This window comes from Pristis pectinata, chromosome 19 (assembly GCF_009764475.1).
Source record: "Pristis pectinata isolate sPriPec2 chromosome 19, sPriPec2.1.pri, whole genome shotgun sequence".
Classification (NCBI taxonomy): domain Eukaryota; kingdom Metazoa; phylum Chordata; class Chondrichthyes; order Rhinopristiformes; family Pristidae; genus Pristis; species Pristis pectinata.
The window spans coordinates 43,740,857-43,761,593 of NC_067423.1; the positions used below are offsets into that span (position 1 = coordinate 43,740,857).

Here is a 20,737-nt window from a genome sequence, read left to right on the forward strand (position 1 = left end):
TTTGCACTATTTGTGCTTGGACAATTTTCCTGTCTGCGTTTATTGTATGCCCTCTGTTCGATGTATGCCCTCTGTTCGATGTATGCCCTCTGTTCGACGTATGCCCTCTGTTCGACGTATGCCCTCTGTTCGACGTATGCCCTCTGTTCGACGTATGCCCTCTGTTCGACGTATGCCCTCTGTTCGATGTATGCCCTCTGTTCGACGTATGCCCTCTGTTCTATGAGTCTGGGGGAAACGACATTTCGTTCCTCCGTGTGCTTTACAGCATCTGGGCGAATGACAATAAAATAACTTGAACTTGAACTTGACCCTATTCACCCACCACTGCTGTTCCGCAAACACTCAGTGGTATCCTTGACCCTAGCACCAGGGAAACAACAAACTGCCTGAAATTATATCTGTCAATTTCAGGTCAGCACCTTTCCCTCGGACACAGCCCAGACTGAGGTGTTGGATAAATTGTCTTGGAAAGGAACTCAATCCAGGCACGTTTGGGGTATTTCATTAGCTACAAATGAATAAAGCAAAGGAACCTACAATAAGTAGAAGGGGATGGCGGGGGGCTGCAAACCGACACACGGTCACTCAACGCTGAGACGTGCAACTGTAAAACCAGACTCATCAGACCTCCCTCACCAACCCGACCCCCCACCCCACACGATACCCCGGCCCTCACCACGCCTCACCCCACCACACCCCCTCCCGTCGTTTGGGGAGGGCAGATGTGATTCCGGGCAGTGTGTTGTTGCCCTGGTGCCAGGGTCACGGATACCACTGAGTGGTTGCCGAGCATTCGGGTGGCTCCCGAATCCTCCTCGCCAGGAGCGGAGGGGAGCCTCCCCCTCCCCCACCCACCCCCCGGGTGGGTCCCAGGACCCCCGCTGCTCCCCCGGGACCCGGACCCGTTCTGTTCCCCCCGCCCGCCGCTGGGTCCCGGGACCCGGTCCCGTTCTGTTCCCCCGACCCCCCCCCCCCCGCTGTTCCCCCGGGACCCGGACCCGTTCTGTTCCCCCCGCCGGCCGCTGGGTCCCGGGACCCCCGCTGCTCCCCCCGGGACTAGGGACCCGGCTCCCGGAACCAGCTGGCACTGACAGGCGATTGCAACAGATTTGGGGGCTGGGTCGGTAGCTATGACGACCGGCCGCTGATTGGCTGCGGGGGAGCGCGCACGTCCGGTGTCGGGCGCGGGCTCGGGCGGGATGCGCGCCCCAGTCGCGGCGCTGCTGATCCCGGGAGCCATGCTGTGGGCGGCGGGGCCGGCCGTGCGGAGGCTCAGCACCTCGGCGGTGAGGGGCAGGGGGGCACCGGCACCGGGGGGCAGAGGGGGGCGCGCCCGGGCACCTCACCCACCACCCGCTGTCCCGTCACCCGTGTCCCCCACCCATCCGGTCTCCTCCCACCTGTCTCCCGTTCCCCCCCCCCCCACCCTCCCGTGTCCCGTCCACCCCCCTCCTGTCCCACGCCCCACCCCGCCTCGGGTCCCACCGGGAGACACGTCCAAAATGACTCCTTGAGCTCCGTCCCTGCCTCCGGGAGGTGGGTGGCAGCCCCTCTTCCCACCGCCCCCCCCCCCCCCACCCCCGACCCGTCTCTGCCCGCTCGTCTCCTCGCTGCACCCCGCGGCCCTCCTGTCAGCACCGCACCCCCACCCGCAAACCCAGTCCCCCGTCCTTCCGCCCGCCGGCTCCCTCCACCCCCCCCCCCCCCCCCCCCGCAAGCCCGCTGCACCGCCGCAGCCGAGTGGACACGTTGCATTGCATTAGACTGAGCGGCGGGAGTCGGGCCAGCGCGCCGGCAGGCACCGTGCACCCGGCAGCCCGCCGGCACCCTGTCCCCCTCCCCCGGCACCCTGTCCCCCTCCCCCGGCATCCTGCGGCACCATGCCCCCCTGGCAACCTGTGGGCACCCTGCCCCAGCCCTCCCCTGGCACCCTGCCCCCCTTCCCGGCACCCTGCGGGCACCCTGACCCCCCCCTCCCCGGCACCCTGCTCCCCCAGCACCCTGCGGGCACACTGCACCCCCCCCCCCGCAGGCATCCTGCCCCCTTGGCAGCCCGATCTCTCTCCTTCCCCCCTCAACTTTTCCCCCAATCAACCCCCACACACCCCTTTCCTGGTCAGCCTGCTGCTGCCCTGAGCAGCCCAGTTCTCGTGCCCCCCCCACCTCCCCTCCACCCCCCTGTACACACCCTGGACCCTCCCTGGTTCCCTGTCCACACCGCCCCAGAGTCCCCAACCACCCCCCCCCCCCCCCAAGCACCGTGCCACCAATGAAATCTACCCCCTCCCTCCATCTCCCTTGCTCCAGATCCTGTCAGTCCACTCTGGGACCTCTTCTCCCCCCACCCCCCCCCCACCACCAAACCCTCCCACTCTGTTTTTTTTCCTCCATCCCCACAGGCTCTGTGCTCTCTTCCCCACACCCGCAGCCCAACGTCTCTATGGGTCCCCTCCCAGCCTGTATTCCTGGACACCATCCTGTCTCTGTTGCACCCCCCCACACCCTGCCTCCTGGGTTCCACCCCCCCCCCCCCCCCCCCCCCCCCCCCCCCCCCCCCACCCAGTCCCTCCTCGACTCTGGTGTGGCCCTGTCTCTGTCCCTGGGACGGCTCTGTCCGTTTCTGCACCCCGTCCCCACGTCCCTCGGAGAGCTGTGCTGTGATTTGGTTTCCTTTCGATTTGTAGATTCACTACCAGAACAAGCTGAAGGTAGCTTTAATCGGCCAGAGTTTGTTCGGGCAGGAGGTCTACAGCGGCCTGCGGAAGGAGGGACACAAAGTGGTCGGCGTGTTCACGGTGCCTGATCGAGATGGGAAGGCTGACCCTTTGGGTGAGTGTGTGCGACCGGTCACTGTGGGATACATGGTTTGGGTTATGTCAGCACTGATACGTTCAACTGTTGGGGCATGGTAGTGCAGTGGTTAGCATAATGCTTTACAGCGCCAGTGACCTGGGTTCAATTCCGGCTGCTGTCTGTAAGGAGTTTGTACGTTCTCCCCGTGTCTGCGTGGGTTTCCTCTGGGTGCCCCGGTTTCCTCCCACATTCCAAAGACGTACGGGTTAGGAAGTTGTGGGCATGCTATGTTGGCACCGGAAGTGTGGCGACACTTGTGGTCTGCGCCTCCGGAACACTCTACGCAAAAAGATGCATTTCACTGTGTGTTTCAATGTACGTGTGACTAATAAAGATATCTTAAAAACTCTCTCCAGTTTAGTGAGCCCACTGATCAATAGCAGAAGTCCCCCTGTCATAGTGTGGTGACTACCTGCTGTCGATCAATGCCGGTACAGGAAGCTTGAAGTCCATGTGTAAATTCTTTGGAAGACCATGCCCAACGTCGTGGGCTGAAGGGCCAGTACCTGTTCTGAATACTAAGCATTTCAAAAACAAGCAATCTTCATTTCTTTGCTCTCTCAATCCAGTTTACAGTTCCCACTTTATCTCGTAGAACAGTGCAGCACAAGAACGGGCCCCTGCACCCAAAACGGTGCCAAATAAACTTGTGTGCTTGCACGTGGTCCATATCCTTCCATTCCCCTCCTGTTCAAATGCCTTTCTAAATGCATCTTAAACTTTGCTATCTTATCTGTTTCAACCACCTCCCCTGGTGGTACATTCCAGGCACCCACCACTCTGTGCAAAAATAAAACCTTGCCTCGTAAATCTTTAAACTTTTTCCCCCTCTCACCTTAAAGCTATGCCCTCTAGTATTTGACATTTCCACCCTGGGAAAAGAATTGTGTACCCTTTCGATGCCTCTCATAGCTTTACATAGAATATACAATAATACAGCACCAGAATAGGCCCTTCGGCCCACGATGTCTGTGCCAAACACAATGCCAAATTAAACGAAATCTCTTCTGCCTGTGCATGATTCATTCCCTGCAAATTCATGTGTCTACCTAACAGCCTCTTAAACGCCACTGTTGTACCTGCTTCCACCTGGCAGCACATTACAGGCACCTGTGTGAAGAAAAACCTGCCCCGCACATCTCCTTTAAACTTTCCCCCTGTCACCTTAAACGTATCTCCTCTAGTGATTGACATTTCTACCCTGGGGTAAAGATTCTGGCTGTCTACCCTGTCTATGCCTCTCATAATTTTAAAAACTTCGATCAGGTCTCCCTTCAGTCCCTGGCGCTCCAGAGAAAATAACTCAAGTTTGTCCAACCTCCTCTTATAAGAAGAGGACAGGCCCTCTAATCCAAGCAGCATCCTGGTGAACTTCCGCACCCTCTCCAAAATCTCCGCATCCTTCCTGTAATGGGGTGACCAGAACGGCACACAATACCCCAAATGTGGCCCAACCAGAGCTTTACACAGCTGCGGCATGACTTACCAACTCTTCCACTTCGTGCCCTGACTGATGAGGGCAAGACTGTATGCTGCCTTTATCACCCAATCTACTTGTATTGCCACTTTCAGGAAGCTTTGGACTTGTACCCCAAGATCAGTGCTCCAAAGGGATCTGACGTTTACTGTATACTTTCCTCTTTTCATTTGATCTCCCAAAGTGCAACACCTCACGCTTGTCCGGATAAAACTCCACCTGCTATTTCTTCGCCCATATCTGTAACTGATTTATATCCTGCTGTATCCTGTGACAGCCTTCCTCAAAGTTTAAAAAGTCGAGTTTATTGTCACCCACACGAGTCCATGTGTGCACAAGGTGCAGTGAAAAACTGACTTGCAGCAGCATCACAGGCACAGAGCAGCATTCACAAGAAAAGCAGCATTCACAAGAAAAACATAAATTAGACACAAATCTTACAAGAAAGAACACCATTAGAACAAAAAAAGTTCATTTTAGTGCAGACCAAAGTGGTCATAGTGTTGCTAAACTGTAGTGATTAGGGTTGTGCAAGTTCAAGAACAGAACGATTGAAGGGAAGTAGCTGTTCACTACTCACAACTGAGCCATAATCAGCCCCCCTACATTTTCACCCATATCATTAGTATATATCACAAGCAACAGAGACCCCAGCACTTATCCCCGCGGAACACCACAGATCACAGTCCTCCAGCCAGAATAACACCCTTCCACAGCTACCCTCTGCCTACCATGGCTGAGCCAGTTTTGAATCCAGTTTACCAAGTCACTCTGAATCCCATGTGCCTCAATATTCTGGATCAGCTTACCACAATGGACTTTGTCGAATGCTTTACTGAAGTCCATGTCGACAACATCCACTGCCCTACCACTCATCCATTACCTTCACCACCTCAAAAAAAACTCAATCAAGTCTGTAAGATGTGACCTCTCCCGCACAAAGCCATGCTGACTATCCCTAATGTCCATGTTCTTCCAGATGTATGTAGACCTATCACTAAGAATTTTCTCCAAGCATAGTGGTTAGCACAATGTTTTACAGCACCAGAGATCCGGGTTCAAATCCGGCTGCTGTCTGTAAGGAGTTTGTGCGTTCTCCCCGTGTCTGCGCGGGTTTCCTCCGGGTGCTCCGGTTTCCTCCCACGTTCCAAAGACGTACAGGTTAGGAAGTTGTGGGTGTGCTATGTTGGCACCGGAAGCGTGGCGACACTTGCGGGCTGCCCCCCAAAATCACTATGCAAAAGATGCATCTCACTGTGTGTTTCGATGTACGTGTGACTAATAAAGATCTTATCTTATCATTTAACCCCATTTTGCCCCATTTCAGTCAGTTTCTTTCCCTTTACATTAGAGAGAGAAAACCGATGGTCCTGCTGTTCACTAAATCCTCATTGCCCTTGCTCATGTTTCCACCAAGTTACAGTGCAAGATATCTTGACTTGTAGTCATACAGCTTGGAAACAGACCCTTTGGCTCAGCTCGTCCATGCCAACCAAGGATGCCTCCCTGAGCTATTCCCATTTGCCTACGTTTGGCCAATATCCCTCTAAACCTTTCCTGTCCATGACATATCCAAATGTCTTTTAACTGTGTAACTGTATCCGCCTCAGCCACTTCCTTTGGCAGCTCAGTCCATTCTCCCTACCACCCTCTGTGTGGATAAACTTGACCCTCAGATCCCTTTTAAATCTTTTCCCCTCTCACCTTAAACCTATGCCCTCCAGTTTTAGACTCCCTTACCCTGGGGAAAAGACCGCGATCGTCCACCTTATTTATACCTCTCATGCATTTCTAAACTTCTATAAATGCAGGCAACTTGATCGGCATGGATGTGTTGACCTGTCTCTGTGCTGTATAATTCTGAATCTATATCCCTCGGCTCCACGCGCCCACCACCCCCCCCCCCCCCCCCACCCCCGCTCCAGGGAAAACAATCCCAGTCTCTCCTTGTAACTCAAACCCTCCAATCCCGGCAACATCCTGGTGAATCTTTCCTTGCACGCTCTCGAGCTCGGGCCCTGAGTTGCAAGGGCTGGAGTTGACCAGTCTGAAAGAACTAGTTTTGGCACTACCTGGTACCATACAGAGAGCTGGCTGCTCGTGCTGTGTTGTCGGGAAGGTCAGTTGTGCAGCATTTGGTATCAATGGAGCCTGCATGTACACCCACCGAATAGTTTAATAAACTCCCTTTCAGATTTCAGAAATAAAGTGTACATTTCACTGTCAAAGTGGAGTTTATTGTCAAGTACAGAAGTCCATGTGTGCACGGGGGCAATGAAAAACTTACTTGCAGCAGCATCACAGGCACACAAACAAGCAGCATTCCCAAGAAAAATCAGAAATTATACACAATTTTTTTTACAAGAAATAAAAACACAATTAGAAAAAAATCAAGGTCTATTATTTTAGTGCAAAGTGGTCACAGTGTTGCTAAACTACAGTGATGACTAGGGTTGTGCCGGTTGGTTCGAGAACCGAATGGTTGAAGGGAAGTAGCTGTTCCTGAACTTGGTGGTGTGGGGACTGCAGGCTTCTGTACCTCCTGCCCGATGGGAGCTGCAAGAAGATGGCATGGCTCATGGGTGAAGTTATTTCAGAAATCTATGATGTACTGAGACGTTTTAATATAACCTCATTCTGCATGCTGTGCTGCTTGTCTCAATGCAACCAACCGAATTAGATCTGGTTGACAGTGCAGAGTAGTGTCCACATCCAGTGTGTAACCACTACGTTCACGGAAAAGACTAGGGCCCAACTGTCCCACCTTCTCTCCTGCTGAAAACTACCCTTTTTTACTTTCTGAGAAAGTGTCTCGGACCTGACGCATTAACTGTTTCTCCTTCCACAGATGCTGCCTGACCCGCCGAGTGTTTCCAGCATTTTCTGTTCTGAGTTCCGATTTCCACCATCTGTAGCCTTTTGATTTTCATTTCCCTGACTGTTCTATACTGTGCCATGGAAATGCATTTGTGTAGTCTGCAGCGGAACAGGTTGGAAATGAGGCAAATCCCTGCAAGCAGAAGCAGAGGGGACCTGCTAATTGTACTTCCTCTACGTTCACATGTACGTAACGAACAGTTGCAGACCTAACATCAGTCAGTACGCTGCTGGTCACAGGCTTCCAATCACAAAAACGATCCTTCACCATCACCCTCTGTCTCTGATAACCAAGTTAGTTTTGGATCCAGCTTGACCCTGATCCCATATGTTCTCGGATGAGACTTTGTCAAAGGCCAGGTCACAAGGAAGAACAAGAAGCATTTTGTATTCTTTGATGCTTTTAGAACCTTCATTAATTTTTTTGATACTTGGTGGCCTGATCCAGAGTCACATCCTGCTACATTCGCCATGTGGTTTGTGTTGCTTTTCGGAATTTTCTGAAGGCAGTCGGTCAAACTTGCATTGACGGATGGCTTCCGCCATCTTCCCGAGGGAACTGGTTCAAGAGATGGATTTGCATGGTGTTTTGGCAAATGATTCAAGGCTGAGACTGCAAGTCACAGCAGCCTCAGATGGTTTGATGGACTCTGGTTCAGGCTGCCTGTTTGTCTTGACTGGATGACGTGTTTTGTGCTGCAGGAACTTGCTGGTCCAGAAATTATATCCCATTGTGCAACAGACTTTTGGGCTGTGTGATGGAAATTTGGAAAGAATCTAAACTGAGAGTGTGTTTCCTGAGGTTACTTGTTGGCCAGGATTGCTGAGGTTACACAGAAGTCTCTGTGCAGACCCGATCAGAGCCTTCGCTCCTTTTGCATCCCTTCCCTGTGAACGGTGCAGACTTCACCCACCTGAAGCAGGTCTGAGCCAGTGCCCAAAGCTCCTGGACCACCTCTGATGGCGGCAAGGGCTCTCCTTGTCCTCTTACCACCCAGGTGCTCAGCTGCCTGATTGGTCCTCTCCCTCCATGAAACCACCCCCCCCCCCCCCCCCCCCATACTCTTCTGACAACAGAGCATCCCCTCCCAACCACCTTTCCAGATAATCCGCGCTGTCGTCTTCAGGCCTGTACATTTAACTGGCTCCCACCTCGGCCCCCGAAGGTGGGAGAGGTCCTCTCGCGTTGAGTAGAGCTCATGTCCTGTGGTGTGCTGGTGCTTTGGCCCATTGTCGGTACTGTAGCATTCAAAACACTGGAGGAACTCAGCGAGTCAGAGATGAGATATCATGTACATGGAAACACACGGTGAGATGCATCTTTTGCGTGGAGTGTTCTGGGGGCAGCCCGCAAGTGTCGCCACACTTCCGGTGCCAACGTATCATGCCCATAACTTCCTAACCCGTACGTCTTTGGAATGTGGGAGGAAACCCACGCAGACACGGGGAGAACGTACGAAGTCCTTACAGAGAGTGGCCAGAATTGAACCCGGGTCGCTGGCGCTGTAATAGTGTTACGCTAACCGCTACACTACCGTGCCGCGCCTACCGTGCTATACAGAGAAATGGACAGTTGACGTTTAAGGTCGAGATCCTTCGAGACTGGCTGTCTTGCTCCAGATTCTAGCATCTGCAGTCTCTCGTGTCTCCAGCACTGCAACGTTGTTGCCTGAGGGCCAGACCCCAGTGCACCATTGTGCTGTTTAAAGCGTGCATCCTATTTTGTGGTTCTTCGACAGCTTGTCCACGGCAGCTGAATGGTGTCTCTCACCAACTGTGGCATCTGGCAGCAGTTTAAGGTTTACTTTCTAACAAAGCCGAGAGCCCAAAGCTTGTGGGTGGCTCACGGTACCTGGTCCTTTTGGTGCATCTCGCGTTCTCCAACCCTACCGGGGTAACTCCGCTTGTACAGCAGGTTCATCGATCAACGTCCCAGGCTGTCAGAAGCACCGTCCCACTCCAAGCTGTACATAAGTTGAACTGTCTGTAACCTTGTGTGGAAGGAAGAGATGAATATTTTGCTGATGGGAGCATTTGTAGGGAAGGGGGCGATGAATTGGAAAATGAACCTTCACCGTTCTACCAAGTTAATTACAATTTCCAAATGCTGTATCACTACGTTTAAAGAGGAAAGTGATTTATCTCTCAGTAAACCAGCAGTGCGTTTCACCTTGGGCACACACGAGATTGCAGACTGTTATCTGGAGCAAAGAACAGATTGGAGGGACTCAGCAGATCAGGCGGCATCTGTGGAGGGAGAGGGATGGTCAGTGTTTCGGGTTGAGACCCTGCATCAGGACTGAGAGTGTAGAGGGGAGATGGCCAGTGTCGAGAGGTGAGGGGCGGGGTGAGATAGACCAGCAGGTGATGGGTGATGGTGACAGATAAGGGTGGGAGGGGCGGGTGGCAGCTGAGACAGGCTGGAAGCTGATAGGTGGAGAAGCAAGAGGCAGCAGATGCCGGAAGGAAGGTGATTGGTGGAACCAGATAAGGAATGGATGATGGGCAGCTGGTGGGGGAGGGCAGAGGAGACCCAGTGGGTGAAGTGTGTGGTTGATGGGCAGGTGGGACCAGGCAGGGGAGGGGAGCATGTGGGGGGAGAAAAAGGAACCCGGGGGGTGTGGGTTACCTGAAACTGGGACATTCAGTGTTCGTGCCGTTGGATTGTAGACCACCCAAGAGGAGTAATGAGGTGTCGTTCTTTATGTTTGCGCTGGGCCTCACCGTCGCAGTGGAGAAGGCCAAGGGCAGATAAGTCGGGGGGGGGGGGTGGGGGTGGTGGGGAAGAGAAACGAGGTGAGAGCAGAAGTATGGGACATGCAAGAGATGGCTCCATCAACCACAGTAGAGGGGAAGCCACATTTCCTGAAGGAGGACATTTCAAGTGTCCTGGAATGGAAGGCCTCATCTTGAGAATACATTTGGAGGAGACGGTGAAACTGAGAGAAAGGGGTGGGGTCCTTTGAGACACGCTGGGTGGAGGTGTAGTCTAGGCAGCTGTGGGAGTCGGTAAATCTCAGTGGATATGTTGTCTCCTGAGATGGAGACAGAGATCCAGAGAAGAGGCAGAGAGGTGTCAGAAATGGTCCAAGTGAATTTGAGGGCAGAGTGGAAATTTGTAGCAGGGGTAGTAAAATTGCATTATTTATCTTGTTCCATCGTTGGGTTGCGAAGAAAGTTCACTGTGAGATTTATCTGTAAACCTAGCCCTTGTCAGCTGAGGCTCAGATTGTAGGTTATGGGTTCAAACACCATTCCACAGAGTTGGTTTAGTACTGAGGGGGATCTGCCCTGTCAGGGGAGCTACCTTTTGGATGGGGTCGTCAAACCAAAACTCTGTCTGCTCCAGGAGAGTGCAAAGGATCCGAGGGCACTTCTTGGAAGATGAGCAGGGGAATTATTCCTGGTGACCTGGGCAATATTTATTCCTTGATCAAACCACTGAACATGTGACCTGGTGGCTGCTTTGCGTGGAGAGCGGCTGCCGCATTTCCTACCTTAAAATAATGGCTGCTTTAAAAGTTCATCGGTCACAAGAGGGACGTGAAGGGTGTAGCTTTACGAACGCAAGTCTCTTCAGTCAGACGACCTAGTCGCATTGCAGGTGTTGGAACCGCACATCAATGATTCTACTTTAATTATCCAAATACCACTAACAGGTGAAAGGCAGTTTGGGGTGTATGGTGGGGGAGAGGCAGGCCTGCAAGTAAACATTCCAAACTTACAGTTGTAAATTTATTTTCTTCTCAGCGGTTGCTGCAGACAAGGATGGGATCCCGGTCTTCAAGTTCCCCAGATGGAGGCTGAAGGGGAAACCTATTACTGATGTTGTTGAAGCCTATAAATCTGTCGGAGCAGAGCTAAACGTGCTCCCGTTCTGCAGCCAGTTTATCCCTATGGACGTCATTAATCACCCGCGGCATGGATCAATAATCTACCACCCGTCACTGCTTCCTCGCCACAGGGGTGCAGCTGCTATAAACTGGTAAGATTACCACACCACTAAGCAATATTAACTGCGGTAGCCTTCAGATTGTGCCATGAAGATCTGCTAAATCTGAAGCTTGTTGCAAAGGAAATATTTGCACCCTTTGAAATTTTTGACATGGTCTTGTCAGTAAAAGTCTCTGTGAAATCTTTCCTACTCTGTCACCTTGTTTAAACTAAATTTCCGTTAATTATTTACAATAACCCAAACAACCTGTTCCCAGATTCTTTCTCCCACACCTTGTCAGGGAGCTGCCTGTTTTACTTTAATAAATACATAGACAAGTGGCTTGTTTTCTCAGGGGAGGAGGGTGTGTCGAGTTTGTCAGTGTGGGTTGGACCTTGGTTGAGGTGAAAGGCAGGAAGACGGGGACCCTCAAGCCCCCGTCGTGTGTGAGATAGGCGGCCCATCGTGAATTGTCAGCCCACCCAGTGTTGGAACTTGATCTGGTGATGCAGCATCTCTGTGTTCGAGCAACATGTGGCATCAGGGAAGGGGACGTGTGCTCGGCAGCTCAGGACATGGAGACAATGAAAGGGAGGGTATGATGTACGAAGAGCTCCAGTTTCTGGCCTCCCTGAGCCCACTCCATGTCAGCTTGTGACCTACTAACTGTCCCAGCCAGTGTTGCCGAGGGGAGCTGGGGTTGTGCTCCCCGGGACCTGACCTGGAGAAGGGCGATGTGGGAGGTGCTGTTAACTGAATGATGCATAGACTGATGGACAGTAATGTAAAGACGCAGTGGTTAAAATAATCGTTGTCCATCTGTTTTCCCAGTGAAGGATGCCTAGGAAAGCTTCTGGGAAAGGAGGCAGAGTTGTTGAAAATCCCATCCACGTTGCCACCGTCTGTGGTTGGGATACAGATTCTTGCGGAGTTTGTCACTGGATTGATGACGATCCCTGGGAGAGAACCTCCAGGTTGCTTTCAGTGCTTCGTGCTTCATGTTCATTCAAGGGATGTGGGCTGAGGCAGCAGTTAATTGCCCGTCCCTAGTTGCCCTGGAGAAGGTGGCAGGGAGCTGCCTTCTCGAACTGCTGCGGCCCTTGAGGTGTGGGTGTACCCACAGTGCTGTTCCGGGATGTTGACCCGGGAACGGTGATATGTTTCCCAGTCAGGATGGGGTGTGGCTTGGAGGGCAACTTCCAGGGGGTGGTGGTCCTCAGGCTTCTGTGGCCCTTGTCCTTCTAGCCGGTAGAGGTGGTGGGTTTGGAAGGTGCTGTCTAAGGAGTGAGTTGCTGCAGTGCATCCTGTAGATGGTACAAACTGCTGCTACTGAGTGTTGTTGGTGGAGTGAGTGAGTGGGTGTGGATGGGGTGTCTATCAAGTGGGCTGCTGTGTCCTGTAAGGCGTCGGGCTTCTCGAGTGTTGTTGAAGCTGCACTCATCCAGGCAAGTGACAGGTATTCTATCACAGTCCAGACTGGAGCCTTGTAGTTACTCTTTACAGGATTCCTAGCCCCTGACCTGCTCTTGTAGCCATACTGTGCATTTGGCTACTCCAGGTCAGTTTCTGGTCAGTGGTAACCCCCGGGATATTGATAGTGGGGGATTCAGTGACGGTAATGCCATTGAGTGTCGGGGGATGATAGCTGGATTTTCTCTTGTTGGATATCGTCACTGCCAGCACTTGGGTGACGTGAATGCCACCGGTCACCCATCAGTCCAGGCCTGGATATTGTCCAGGTCCTGCTGCATCTGTTGTGGATACTTCATTATCAGAGGAGCCGTGAATGGTGCTGAACACTGTGCGATCATCAGCGAACACCCCTACTTCACCCAGTGATTGAAGTTCGTCAATGAAGCAGCTAAAGATGGTTGGGCCTAAGACGCTGCCCTGAGGAACCGCTGCACAGATGTCCTGTGGCTGAGATGATTGACCTCCAACGAACGCAACCATCTCCCTCTGTGCTGGGTACGATTCCAACCAGCAGGGGGTCTTCCCCCTCATTCCCATTGACTCCAGTTTAGTCAGGGCCAGACTCGAGTGTTGCTTTGATGTCAAGGTCAGTTACTGGGCAAAGGGTGATCTTCAGGTCCGGGCTAGTGTTGGAGGGAAGGGTTCATATTATTGGAACACTGGAGCAAAGCCTGTAACAGACAGCTCGTGGAGGAAGGTGTTGGCTGAACTGAAGCCAGCGTCAGAGTGGATCCGGCGCTGTCTGTGTGGAGTTTGCACGTTCTCCCTGTGACCACATGGGTTTCCTCTGGGTGCTCCAGTTTCCACCCACCTCCCAAGGATGTGTGTGGGTTTGTACGTTTATCAGCGACTGTAATTGCCCCTGGTGGTGTGTGGTAGAACGCTGGGGGCGGTGTTTGCCGAGAATGAATGAGATTACTTTGTGAACCAGCATAGACTTGATGGATTGAGTGGTGTCCTCCTGTGTCATAAGGAAATATGAAATGGAGATTTTGGAAAGATAAGCCAGTAAACATTGGATCTCATCTCAGAATGGCGAATGGTTAATTTGAATGTTGTTTACTTTTTCTATCAGAATAAAAGGGGATCAAAGCTTGTAGCAATAAAAAGAGCAATGAAGTTTTTTGACTGCTGTGACAAATCATCGCCCTTGCTCGAGGGAACAAAGTTTCCCTCTGTGAGTCCCTCCGTCATTTATCTATTAGCTGTCCTCTGTGGTTTAGCAAGCTGCTCGGGGACAGATACAAGGGCTCGTTGCTAACTTCTCAAACCGACGAGGGAAGGGCAATAGATGCTGGCCTGCTGCCGACACCCAAATTCTGAGAACGAACGGCTAAAAAAAAAGGGTGGTGACTCCAAATGGAAAGCAAGATTAATCAAGTCACAGTTGTAGAACTTGAATTTCATTTAAATACAGAACAAAAACAGTGTCCAGGGGATGAGAGATCTAAAAAATAACATGGAATGTGAAGTAACTATGGTGTAGTACTGAGTGTTGGAAGCCGATGTCAGTCGTAATGACATTCTTAAATGGATATTTATCTCCCTATTTTCTTTACAATATTTTTATTAAATCCATGAAACAAAATACAGAGTACATGCATCAAAAAAGAAAGTAAAAACCCTACTGAATACATTGTATTAAGTTGTACTTAGGATTACAATACTCTAAGTCAATAACCACATATAGTAGTTAGTTAATAAGGAAAGAAAAAGTTGAAACATTTTATTACAAAAAAAAATCTACCCCCACTACCAAGACCCGAAGCTGTTAGAAGAAACAGCAAGGAAAAACCTTAAAAAAACGTAACCGTGACAGGCAATATCTGTATTTTAGTCCCCAAGTCAGAGATTTTGAAAATAATTCAAAAAAGGGTCACCACAGGGTTTGAAAGTCTAGGTCAGGTTCAAAAACTGAACAGCGAATCTTCTCTAGATTCAAGTATGACATAACATCCCGTAATTGAGCCTGCGTAGGCGGAGTGACTTCCTTCCATTTAAGCAACACAGCTCTCCTGGCTATAAGAGAAATAAAAGCTAGAATATGTAAATCAGAAGCCTTCAAAGTTATATCTTTTTCTCCAACAATCCCAAATAGTGCAGTCAAAGGATTAAGTTTAAAATTTATTTTAAAAAGTACAGAAAAAGTATGAACCCTATTTTCAATTGGCATAACGAATGGATTATTGGCGTTTTCTGTAGAAGATTCTATTAATATTGTACTTGTGTATTGAACTTAGTCTGCCGCATACACTTTCCACAATTTGGTTTTAAAGAGCGTTTTGCCTATCAATTATTTCTTAAATGTTTTGTGAATTTTATTATTCAGTGAAATGTTCCCCATGTAATCCCCATTTTGAAAGTTTGGCAAACACATTGTGATTCATGGTTCAATTAATTGTTGCTCTTTGTAATTGAACTTGTCTTGTCCCTACTTGTGCCTCAAAACTAAAACAACTCGTGGGCAACGCTCCTTCCCGTCGTGGCTTTAAGGTACTGCGATCTCTTCTGAAATCTTGCACTATCCTTTACATTGTCCAAGCACAGTCTGGGCTTGTTTTGCAGCCACAACTTTTATATTCTGAGCAGTGGCCAGTTCAGCGCAGTCCCTCTCCTTGCCTCATTGCCCAAGGCTTGAGCCCTTCCTGTGCCCAGACAGGCCGTGACTGTGAGAGCTGCTCAGGGGTTCTGTAATATGTCAATACCATGTTCGAACAGCACCTCAACCACCAACTAGGGTTAGCGGAGCCTGTTCTTCAGTAATTTTGTTAATGGCTTCAGAAACTTGTCCTGTTGATTTGTGCATCCGACTCCCTAAATAGCTGTACCACCGATCCTTTGAGAACTCTGCAGTGTGTGTGCTTTTTCTCCTCTTCCTCTTACCTCGCCTCCAATGCAGGGACTCTGAAAAGGTGGTTCCGAGATCCAAGAGGTAAAAATGTGATGACCTTTTACAGAGGAACTGCTCAATTTGTCGCTGACACAGAATTGGAGGAGTGTATTTGGGCCACGCTGGCTTTTCTGAAGGAACATCCCTTTAACCATCCCCTGGTGGATCCGCTCTCCCCTCCTCCCCACACCTGCCCATCACCATCTCTTACCTGCATCTACCTATCGCCACCCTGTGCCCATCCTGCCTCCCCTCTGCTGTCCACCTATCACTGCTCTGCTTTTCCCGCCTATATATCGGGCTTCCCCTTTTCCTATCTTCAGTCCTGAGTAAGGGTCCTGACCCGAAACGTTGACCGCCTGCTTTTCCCTCACAGATGCTGCCTGGCCCGCTGAGTTCCTCCAGCATCAAGGTGTTCTTTATCCCATTAATTCCACTCCACTTACTCTCTTCCCATAGCCCTGAAAATACCTTTTCTATCCCTCCACACCACCAACCCACCACCCCTCCACCACCCCCCCCCCCCCCCCCAGGGTAAATTATCTTTTCTCCTTTTAAAATGTGTTCTTGAATCTGCTTCTCGTACTTTCAGGCACTGCTTTCACATCATTTGTGAACTTGCTGTGTTGAAGTATGATTTCCCTTGTTCCCCCACTCACCCTTTTGCCAATTACTTGTCAAAATTAATCAAATTATTCACTCCCGTTGGCAAAACCAAGGCATTTTCTGATGCCTTCACGTTGTGCCAAAGGGCAGAGGAAGAACACAGTGAGATCTTGGGTGCTACCTGATGGAGCTTGCACATTCTCCCTCTTGATCACGTGTGTTTTCCTCCAGGTGCTTAGGTTTCCTCCCATGACCTGAAGGATAATGGGTTAGTGAGCCGCTAAGTGTGTAATTGAGTGGTGGGATCTGGGGGACCATAAAATGGGATTGGTCTATAAGTGGGTGCTAGATGGCTAGCAGGACCTGTCTCTAATGTGAAGGCTCACGGTTTACCTTGAACTGATCTGTGAAGAATCCTGTCATTCTATTGAATCAACATGTATGCCCAAGCTCAGAGTTGAGATGATCACTCCCAGAACTGTGGAGTCATCAGAACTCTCCTCCAGATGAGTCCAACTCTCCTCTCTGAGTCCTCGACTTGACTCTCTCCACACTTGTAACCTAGTATCTCCAGAAATTTGTTTTACTTTAACAGAGGAGGAAACTGATTAACAGGAGGAAACTTGCATCATCAGCACATAGCAAGTAAGCTTTTTTGCAGCATCCCAGGCATTAGTAAGGTTTTCTCATTGCACCTGTGCATACATGTACCTGTGGCATATGACGACAAACTCGACTTTGATTTAAAGTCTGTGCTAATTTTGTAAAGCTCTGTTCTTTCTACCGCCCTGCTGGATCTTCTGGGCACAATGACCAACTGAGGCAGGTTGACCTTGCAGTCTGGACTTTGTTCCCCACTGAGTGCTGAGTCAATGGACACTAGATTTGGTCTTGGAGATGGTGTGTTCTACAGAGGGGAAAAACAAACTAAATTCCCAGTGGCTGGTGCTTGTTGGAATCTGAATGCAAACTGGATGAGTGAAGATCTCAGGAAGTAGACAGTCTGTTACCGCCTGCAGCTGGAAGTTGTGAAGGATGGTCATTGAAGTAAAGTTTTCCTGCTGTGGGTCATTGTTCTGTGAGGAGGGTCCGGGACATGGTGGGTTCCTGCCTTGGAGCAAGGTAAAACCTGACCTGAGAAATGCACATCTTCCAAAGGTAAACGTTGCACAGTTAGTTGAGTGAAGAACTTGTAACACTTGTTTTACCAGTACTGATTTGGCACTCTTGCTTGCGTTTGGTGTCTAATAGTTCTCCACGTGGTACCGTATCCTCTACTGTCTCCGCAGATGATCTCTTCACTTTAGTCTCCACAACGTTAGTCCAAACTTTTCTCAGTGGAGGATCAAAATGCCAGTGAGGACACGCAACATGTTCCCAGAGGATCAGGGTCTGCAACTACCCGAAGTTGTTGGGCTTTGTGCTTACAATGCGAAGGTGGTGTGGCAGCTGGGGTTCCAGTGCCCTGACCTTCATTAACCTACTCCCACACACTTAGCTGGACAAGTGCTTGATCTAAGGCACCAAGTACATTGGTCCCTGCCGGAGTACAGTGACATTGAGTGACTGTTTATTTTGGCCAAGGAATGGTCGGAATGCAGCCTGACTCATGAGTTAATTTGCTCAATACAATACACAAAATCAGTAAACATCTCTTCCCCGCTTGGGAATGTGTTCCATGGAAGCCTCAGTGGTGCCCAGAACAGTAACGCCTGGTGTTATCTCACTGGGCGGCAAGGATCTTTGTAACCTCAGCTATGGAAATTGTGCGCCATTTATGTCTTGAGCCACAGGAAATGGGTGGGATTTTTAATGAATATTTCTTCTCGGTGTTTACTGAGGAGGAAATTGTGGTTGCTCAAGAGATAAGGGAAACAAGTAGAGATGTTTTGGAGAACATTCGTATTACCATGGAGGAGGTATTTGCAGCCTTACAGCGCATCAAGGTGGATAAATCCCCAGGGCCTGACCGAGTGCATCCTCTGACTTTGTGGGAGGCTGGAGAAGAAATTGCTGAGGCCCTTGCGGAGATTTTTGCTTCATCGTTAGCCACTGGTGGAGTTCCCAAAGACTGGAAGGTGGCTAATGTTGTTCTGTTGTTTAAGAAGGGTAGCAAGGACGAGCCGGTGAACTACAGGCCAGTCAGCCTGATATCAGTGGCGGGGAATTTACTGGAGGGGATTCTGAGGGACAGGAACTACCAGCATTTGGATAGACAGAGTCTGATTAGGAAGAGTCAGCGTGGCTTTGTGCATGGAGAGTCATGCTTGATGAATCTGAGTTCTTCAAAGAGGTAACCAAAATGGTAGCTGAGGGTAGGGCATTGGATGTTGTCTGTCTGGACTTGAGCAAGGCCTTTGATGAGATCCCACATGGCAGGTTGGTCTGGAAGGTTCGGTCCCATGGAATCCAGGGAGAGTTGGTTCGGTGGATTCAAAATTGGCTCGGAGGTAGGAAGCAGAGGTGGGGGTGGTTGAAGGTTGTTCTTCGGAATGGAGGCTGGTGACGAGTGGTGTGCCGCAGGGGTCGGTGTTAGGACCCTTGTCCTTCGTTATTTATCTAAATGATTCGGATGCGAATGCGCGAGGCTCAATCAGTGAGTTCGTGGATGACATGGAATTAGGAGGTGGAGTTGATAGTGAAGATGATTGGTTTAGGGAAGTGGGCCGAGGAGTGGCAAATGGATTTCAATACAGATAAGTGTGAGGTGATGCATTTTGGAAAGTCAACCCAGCGTAGAGCTTATACTGTGAATAGTAGTGCACTAGGGAGTGTAATGGAACAAGAGTACATGTGCATAGTTTGTTGAAAGCAGTGTCACAGGGTGACAGGATGGTGAAAAAGGCATTTAGCACGCTGGCCTTCATCAATCAGGGCATTGAGTTGGGACAATTATGTTGCAGTTGTACAAGTCGTTGGTGAGGCCGCACTTGGAGTGCTGTGTACGGTTTAGTTGCCCTGTTATAGGAAAGACATGGTTAAACTGGAAAGAGTGCAGAAAAGATTTACGAGGATGTTACCAAGACTGAAGGGCCTGAGTTACAGGGAGAGATTGGCCAGGCTGGGTCTTTATTCCTTGCAGCATAGGAGAATGAGGTGTGACCTCATAGAAGTGTTTTTATAAATTGAGGGACGTAGATAAATTGGGCAGTGACAGTCTTTTCCCCCGGGGAGGGGAGTCCAAAACTAGGGGGTGTAGGTTTAGGTTGAGAGGGGAAAGATTTTAAAAGGGCCCTGAGGGGCAGGTTTTTCACACAGAGGGTGGTGAGTGTATGGAACGAGCTGCCAGAGGAAGTGGGTGAGGCAGGTACAACAGTACATTTAAGAAGCACTTGGATAGGTCAGTGGAGGGGTGGGGCTTGGAGGGATATGGGCTGAACGCAGGAAATTGGGACTAGCTGGGTGGGCACCGTGGTCGGCATGGACTGGTTGGGCTGAAGGGCCTGTATCCATGGCGTATTGCTCCGTGACTCTGACTTTCTCATCCCCTCACTCTGCTTTCCGAATTTCCCTTTTAACTTCACTCTTACACTTTCCACACACATCTAGGTTTCTGCTGCGTTAAACTCGGTGCCTGATGTGTTCTTCCCTCTCCCTAGGAACCTTGTCATCCAGAACCCCCTTGAATCGCCTTAAATGTCCCCCTTTGCTCTGAGACTGAGTTACTTTCAAGGAGTTGTTTCCAATTCACTTTTGCTGAATGATTTCTCCGTCGTCATCTTCCGAGGCAGTCCCTTGGCTTCGGGAATGACTTGCTACCGCTCTAGCTCTGAAGTGACTGATGAGGCTGTAGTTCCGCTGGGACAGGAGGTGCTTGACGGGGTCTACTTTGGGAGGTGGCGTACTCTTTCCCCGTCTTCACTGGACACCTGCACGCTTGAGACCAGGGAATGACATTCCCGGTGCTATCCTGAATGCTGCTTCTCTACTTTGAGCCGCCATGGGCCAAGCATTCCCGGTGTTGGGAATGCTATGTGGTTTTTAAGGAGGTTTTGAGCTGGGCTTTGAACCTTCTGTCCTGTTGTTAGTCTCCTGTGATGATGGGCCTGGAACCGAGTGCCTGTGTTATTGGTTTATCATTGTCACATGTACTGAGATACAGTGAAAAACTTTGTTTTGCATTTCATCCAGACAGGTCATGTCCCATGCTGAGGTAGTAAAAAGAAAACGGAATGCAGAATATAGTGTTGCAAATCGGGGAAACCGTCTGCTCCTGAGGCCTTATTTCTTGGTCGGGCCAGTCAAAGGTTGTGGCGAGATTGGGCAGACCTTTTGGCGTGGAGTCGAGGGCAGTCGTGGCCGAGGGACTTTTGAAGGGGTCCATCCAGCGACTTCTGATAGCCCCTCTGTTTGTGAAAAAACCCTGTTCTTGGCTCTTGGAGTTGGCCCCTGGCTATCTGGGCTGCAGATGACACCTTGTGGACAGCATGGAAAAGCCGAGCCTCCTGAGCTCTCTTAATCCACCATCCGTTCCTCAGGTCACAGGTTTTCTGCTGGATCTTGGTCTTCAGGTGCCTGGAGGACATTGTTTTCACCTTGAGGCGTGATGTGAGCTTGCAATCCGAGAATGCTTTGTCTGCTGATAGATTGGTTTCTGAATCTCCTGGTCATTCTCATCAAACCA

The 20,737-nt window shown here is 50.4% G+C and overlaps 1 protein-coding gene across 2 annotated transcripts in view; it reads left to right on the top strand.

Annotated features, from left to right (window-relative positions):
- Positions 1–1,141: 1,141 nt before the first annotated feature.
- LOC127580251 (mitochondrial 10-formyltetrahydrofolate dehydrogenase) overlaps positions 1,142–20,737 on the top strand; it is a 77,651-nt gene continuing 58,055 nt past the window's right edge. Inside the window, exons 1-4 of one of the 2 annotated variants that reach the window (XM_052033405.1) lie at positions 1,187–1,289; positions 2,688–2,832; positions 10,961–11,195; positions 11,976–12,118. In XM_052033405.1, coding sequence (XP_051889365.1) covers positions 1,203–1,289; positions 2,688–2,832; positions 10,961–11,195; positions 11,976–12,118 — 610 coding nt within the window. In that variant the 5' untranslated portion in view covers positions 1,187–1,202. Of the gene's footprint in view, positions 1,290–2,687; positions 2,833–10,960; positions 11,196–11,975; positions 12,119–20,737 lie in introns of both variants that reach the window. The other variant, XM_052033406.1, reaches the window with a different exon arrangement.